This window comes from Oenanthe melanoleuca, chromosome 6, assembly GCF_029582105.1.
Source record: "Oenanthe melanoleuca isolate GR-GAL-2019-014 chromosome 6, OMel1.0, whole genome shotgun sequence".
NCBI lineage: Eukaryota > Metazoa > Chordata > Aves > Passeriformes > Muscicapidae > Oenanthe > Oenanthe melanoleuca.
In genome coordinates, this window is record NC_079340.1 from 20,103,396 (window position 1) to 20,109,845 (window position 6,450).

Consider the following 6,450-nt stretch of genomic DNA (forward strand, 5'->3'; position numbering starts at 1 on the left):
ACTTTACAACTAAGGGCTATGAAATTCACAAACGGTTTCTCGATAGTTTTTGGGACTCAATATCATAATGTCCTAGTTCCTAGTAGTTTAACCACCCCAGGAAAGCCTGGCCAACAAAACGAAGGTGTCGAATTCAGGAGAAAGCCCGAGACGCCCCGGGCAGAGCCCCTGCGGCCCGAGGAAGGGAGGGGGCACGGCAGTCACCCCAGGCCAGGAAGCAAAGCCAGGCGCCAGAGACCCCCAGACCCCAGCGGGGCGGCAGCGGAGAGGTCTCCGCAGGCTCCCGAAGCAAAAGGAGCTGGAAAGCGGGCACCCCTCCTCCCCCCTCCCCGCACCCAGGCCACACGGAGAGCCGGGAGCGCTGGGTCGCCGCTGTCGGCCCTACTTCCCCCATTCTTCCCAGCTCCCACCGACCTGGAGACGGCCATGGCCGCCCGGAGCCGGGCCTGGCTGACGGCGGGCGGCGGGACGGGGGGGCCGGGGCGCTGCCCGGGCGGAGGGCGCTGGGCCTCGCTCGGGCCTGGGGCGCCGCACCCGGCCTCGGCCCCGCCGGCGATCCGCGGGCAGCGGCTGAGCGCGGCAGAGGCCGGCGGCGGTCGGAGTGTCGCTCCTCCAGGCGGGGCGGCGGCGGCGTGGGCGGGAGCGGCGAAGGACCCTCGGAGCGCGGGTTAAAGCCTCGATTCCCCCATCACCGGGGCGAAGCCCAATGCCTGGTTTTATATGAGCAGCCATCTTGTATTTATTCCCTTCCTCCATGAGAGCCGCTTCCTGATTGGCAAGCGCGCCCAGCCGCAACCAATGGCGGGAGCGCTTCTAAGAGCAAGGAGGGCGGGAGCGCGCAGCGCCCGCACTGAGCAGGATCGGCCATGGAGCCCGCCGGGCCCGCTAGGGGGGCGCCGGCCTCTGCCGGGGCGTTCCATCTGCAGGGCGATGAGGGGGGAGAACTCAAAGGAGAGCACCCCGATCGCACACTCCGAGGGGAGAAGAGGGACAAGAGAACGCGGAGTAAACGCTTTCCTTTCCAAGTCCACTGGGTGGTGGCCCTTCTCCTCCGCCAGCTCGGCGGGAGAGGGCGGACGGTATTCGCCGAACCAACGCCGCACCCCCCTCTTGCCGAGGTCCGCCGCCCATCGGCCTTGCCCGGTGTTGCGGCGCGAAGGCTGTGCCCGTGGGACTACAACTCCCGGCATGCCTCATGCTGCCGCCTGCCCAGTCGGGCCGCTCCGCCATCCTTGTGGGCGAGCGCAGCAGTGGGGCGCCCGCAGTGAGGGGTGGTTGTGACACTCGGGGTGGTACCGTAGAGGGGTCATGGCACACGAGGGTGGAAATACGCGAAGGTTTATAATCATCGCCAGCCATGCCAGGCAGCGGCGGGGCGGCTGGTCCGGCCCAGTCACGGCGCCTCCGTGAGGGGCCACGTTCTTTCCCGCTCTCTGCCGTCGCCCCGGCTGGGACAGCGGCCCGTCCTCGCAGCCCCGCGGGCCCCGGGCGATGCTGACAGATCCCTGGAGTCCAGCCCGGCAGTGCTTCTTGTTCCGGGCAGGCACACCAGGCTCCCAAGTGCTCGCTATCAGCTTCCATCAGATCCAGATTAAGATCCAGATTAATCATTTAAATTAATGGTCCCAGACTGGTACACAAAGTTAGCTGACGTACGTAACCTTTCATGTGATAAGCTGGAAACAAAATAATTGACTTTTCTTTCCTGTGATGGCATAAACTTGGATAAATGCATGAATTTGCATAATGCTGTATGATAGTTTTCCTCTGAAGCCCATAGTAGTGTGAATGTTTCATACCCAGCCCTTCTAGAGGGATTTCTGCTCGCCCCAGCCTTTCTGGTTGGTCTCCCTTTCCCCAGAGAGTTAACTCTTCCTGTTTGGGCTCACTCATTCCATCCCCATGAGCACAAATTCCAAACAAACATTCTAATGCTGTCTGCATTATCACTGTCCTTTGACAGTTCTGTAAAGACACTGGGATATAATGCTTCAATCTGTCCTTATCCATGCAGGTCCAGCCTATACTTCAGCCTTTCATAAAGTATGCTTTCCTGCTTGTCTCTTCTCCTGCCCTTTGGTGAGAGCACCGTGGCAACTGGAAACTGGCATCAGAGTGGCCCCAAACACTGGCAGTGTGAGTCAGCCTGAGGCCTTTGAGCACAGAGTGTGGCCAGAGCAAACCACAGACCTGTTTTTCAGTGGTAGACATGGATTTTGTCACTGTGCTGCACTCAACGACCCTTTGCATGTCATGGCTTTCATGCAGTAACTACCTTTAAATAGCTCAATATACCTTCTGTAGCTGAATACACATAAAAACTACAGTGGGTTTTCCTGGAGACCAAGAGCCTCTTACCAGAATACTCAAAAAATCCCCCACACTTTCCTCTCAGCCATCCCATGCCCTCGTGTTGCAGGTGCACCTTCTGGGTCCCTGACCATGACCCCAGGCACATGCCCACCCCTGTCCCGTGTGTGTTTGAATTAGCCGTGTCTGGGGAGGGTAGGAACCAGCAAGGAGCAGACTGAGGGTGGAGATATTTTTCTTTTATGTTTGATGCTGTTGACATGGATGTATAGCAAACATCCCTGATGGTATTTCCGTGTTTGTTTAGCCAGGAATCAGCAGCCATCCTGTCCTGCTGTGGGCATTATTAAAATGATCCTCAGGTGATATTTCCAATTCTAACATCCTATTTCCTTTTAGGTTTCTTAAAAACAGTTTTAATAGCAGTCAAGGCAGAGGGCACATCAAACATGCAATAAAATTAGTTTTGAACAGCTCCTACCTGATAAAAATAAGTGCAGGGAAAATACTGGTGGTAGGTCATATGCACTGAGTACTTGCTGAAATTATGATAAACTGCGCTTCCAGCAAAACAATCTGCAAAAGACAGAAAGAATTATCTGTTACAGTAGGCATTCTGGACTCAAACACAATTCATTCAAGTATCACACCATATATTTGTATTTTGATGTGACATTTATGTAAAGCATGTCGTTACTTAACTTGTATCACTTGTATCTTCTGCTCAACCCTTTCCCTACACCCTCTGAAAACTAATTCTTCTTTGTCCATGCATCTGTTCAGTGCCTCTGTCACACCAATTTTGTTTGCATATTCATTTTTGACCTATTTGTCAAGAAGTACCTATACATTTTCTTCCTTCTTTTGTTAAAAGAATCCCCCCTGAAAATCTTGTTGTACGCCAGTATACTCTTTCCAAGGTGCTCCTAAATTAAATAAAACTCAATATTTTCACTCCTTTCGTGTGTTTTAATCAGTACTTCCTTCATTCATCTCAACTGTTTTTTACTTTGCTTTCTTCCTCCTGCCAACTGTGTTCACCTGTGAACTCTTATTGCTTGGGCTGCAGGTTCACAGCGACAGCAGCTTGGGTACGTGCCCTGTTGGCTGCCAGAGCCCAGGCAAAAAGTGGTGCAGCCTCCAAGTGCTCCAGCTGTGCAAATAGCAGATGACAGAGGCACTGTTTTTCAGGTGGAATCCTTCCTGATTAGGCCTGACATAACATAATCTTTTACGTGTTCTGGTCTTTTAGAAGACTAACTTCCAGTTAGTTTTTTTGTGTCCTGAAGGTTTGTAGATTTGTATGGCTCAGGATCACACCAGCCTCTCTCTTGTGGTAGGTATAACGTTTGCTGTCTTCTAGTCTGATAAAAAAAGATTATTTTCTTATTAGCTTGCACGTATTTTAGTGTCTATGTTATTTGATTTCCAAATTCTCTTGGAAATCTTGTCTGAAGACAAGCTAGTCTTAGAAGCTTGCCCCTGCTTAGCAGATTGCTTAGATAGCTTCTTTGCTGGTGTCTTAATCACTATCATTATTTTGATAATCTGGAAATATTTCTCTGAGATACATTTATGCAGTATGAATTTACGCAGGTAAACCATGCAGGTTCTTTGCAACGTGTATTTCTTTATAATGCTTTCTGTTTTGAGGTCTGCAAACTAACTAGATATTTTGTAGACTATTTCTAATATTTAAACTTTAAAATTATTATTTGTTTTTATATATTTCACTGTTTCTTTTTCAACTATTATTTAATCTTGTTTTTATTTGATATTTTATCTTTGTAGGTTAGGCCCCTCTTTACTAGTGTTGTTAAAATCAGAGTTCTGATTGCTGAAGTATTATTTTTTCTTGAGTAATCTCTTGAGTAACTCTTGCTAACTAATACTGTCTCTTGCTATTCTGCTTGATTTTTATTTGAAGGTGTATTTATTTTTTCACTAGTTTCCATGCCAACTGTCATGGCTTTTAATTGTCTTATTTTTACTCCATGGAGGTTTTTCTAGCAGCTGCACAACCTTCTTGAAAGTCTCTTAATAAAAAGTCAACTTGTTCATGGCCTTCCTTTTAAGTTCTTCACAATAAGTGCTGGTGGCTGGAGGCTGGATGCTAACTGATAGCTCTTGTAGTTTAAAACACCTCAGAGATACCAATGAAGTACTGGATTCTGAGAGATAAATCAAGGCAAAGCACTGCCACCCATAACATTCAGCAGCAACATTTCTGAAAAAATGTTTGATGGCTCCAATTTCTCAACATCAAACAGGATTGCAATAACCAACAGATAGTAAAAATCACCAACATCCAAAAGATTCCCAATGTCACCAGAGCTGTGTAATTATCTCATTAGATTTCATTACCTCTGATCATATTAAACATTGTCAATTTGAGACAATTTTCCTGAATGAGAGGCTTGTGATATGACAAATAGAGAGGGAAAACTTGTGATTCTCTTCTTGTGATTTTTTGCACTCGGGGATTTTATCTCATGAGATGGCACAGACTTATTCAGAAGTGTTGCTTCTTACCCATCTCCATTTTAAACAGATATTCTGTACAACTGATCAACCTTGTTTTACAAGATTGTATAACCACCTTGCTTTTGTTAGCCATGGACTCTAATTTCTTCAGCATTTAGTTCCATGATCCTGAACTTCCCATTTTCTAACTCAGCTCTACTTTCCACCCTATCTTATAACACAAAAAACATAAAGTACTGATATCCTTCAGAAGCCTTTTATGTACAAAAGCTGTAAGTTTCTTAGTTTTGTCTAGCAGTTATCCATGCTATCCTAAGTTAAATAAATATTTTATAGTTTGGGTAGTTTATTGCTCTGTGGCATGTTTTTTAGGAAATGGTATTATCTATCCATTTCATGCAGCTGGTCTTTTTTTCAAACAAACTGTTATGTTTACATTTAAAGCCTCCTTCTTTTGACCTCTCTGTGCATGGAACTACACCACTTTCTATTTCAAGAAAGTAACTAAAGTAAATTTACATTCAGTAAATAAATTTAATACTGAAGTATTAAGGGATTAACAATAATAACTTCCATGGAGAATTGCATCTTTATACCTTTTTTCTCAGTGACATTTAGTATAACAGAGATCTCCATTTATACACAGAAGTATATATATATATGTTTATAATGCACATATACCTACATTTATACATAGCTATGCATACATATATTAAAATGAATTTAATATTTCATATCCAGAAGGAAAACTAAAGGGGAGAAAAGCTCATGTCAAGTACCTAATTGGGCTTGTTTGGGTCAAGGTAACAGACACAAAGGAGCCAGAGACAAAGAGAAAGGGAAATAACAAGATCAAACTCTTCCTATAAGTCTGCAGGTCTTTCTACAGCCTGTGGAAGAATGCAACATGAAAATAACATGAGAGAAAAAACTAGAGACCTTTTACTAAGTTTTTCTATAATCTAAAGTTGTGTGGTTTCAAAGGCTTTTTTAAAAATTTAATTTCAGTAGTCTGATTGTTCTTTATTTTTTCATGACCTAATGCAAGAGGGACATTAGTCTGTGCAGTTTAAAAAAAAAAAAAGTGCATATAATTCCAGTGTGCACAAACTGAATACAAAGAACATAAATAGAAAAGCACCTCTGTCATCAGGGACATAAGGATTCAGAAGCACACTATAATGCTGAATAAACAAGGCCAGAGGTTTCACATCCAGTCCAGCTCTTTCCAAAAGCTGTTGCTTTTCAAAGATAAAAAAGAAAGCTAATCTGTGGCCATCATCACAAGTTCTACAGCAGTTAATGAGTTTAAATTAGATTTAAAAACAAGTCTGGTGCACGTACCCTTTGCTCTCTATATATTTTAACTCCTATATTTATGTGATAGAAAACAGTAACTGTTTTTCTTTTACTTTAATTTGCAAATATTGTTTCTCAGAATATACTTTAGGCCTATGAAAGATTTCCAGCATGTAGTGTGAATATCAGAATTTACCATTTACTGTATGTCAGAATTGAGTATCTACAGCATTATGTTGATAGCAGGATGTGATGGTCCCATTTTTCATCTGAAGCGAACAGACAAGGATCAATCAGCCCTGGCATTTGGATATACCAGTTTATACTTTGTGCATCTCAAAGATGGACTGAGATTAA

At 44.8% G+C, this 6,450-nt stretch overlaps 1 protein-coding gene across 1 annotated transcript in view; it reads right to left on the minus strand.

The window, feature by feature from the left end:
* Nucleotides 1-684, minus strand: part of BTAF1 (B-TFIID TATA-box binding protein associated factor 1) — a 42,091-nt gene extending 41,407 nt beyond the window's left edge. The window contains exon 1 of the mRNA XM_056494907.1: nucleotides 415-684. Within this exon, the coding sequence (XP_056350882.1) occupies nucleotides 415-428 (14 nt within the window). The 5' untranslated portion in view covers nucleotides 429-684. The remainder of the gene's footprint in view (nucleotides 1-414) is intronic.
* Between the last annotated feature and the right edge of the window lie 5,766 nt (nucleotides 685-6,450).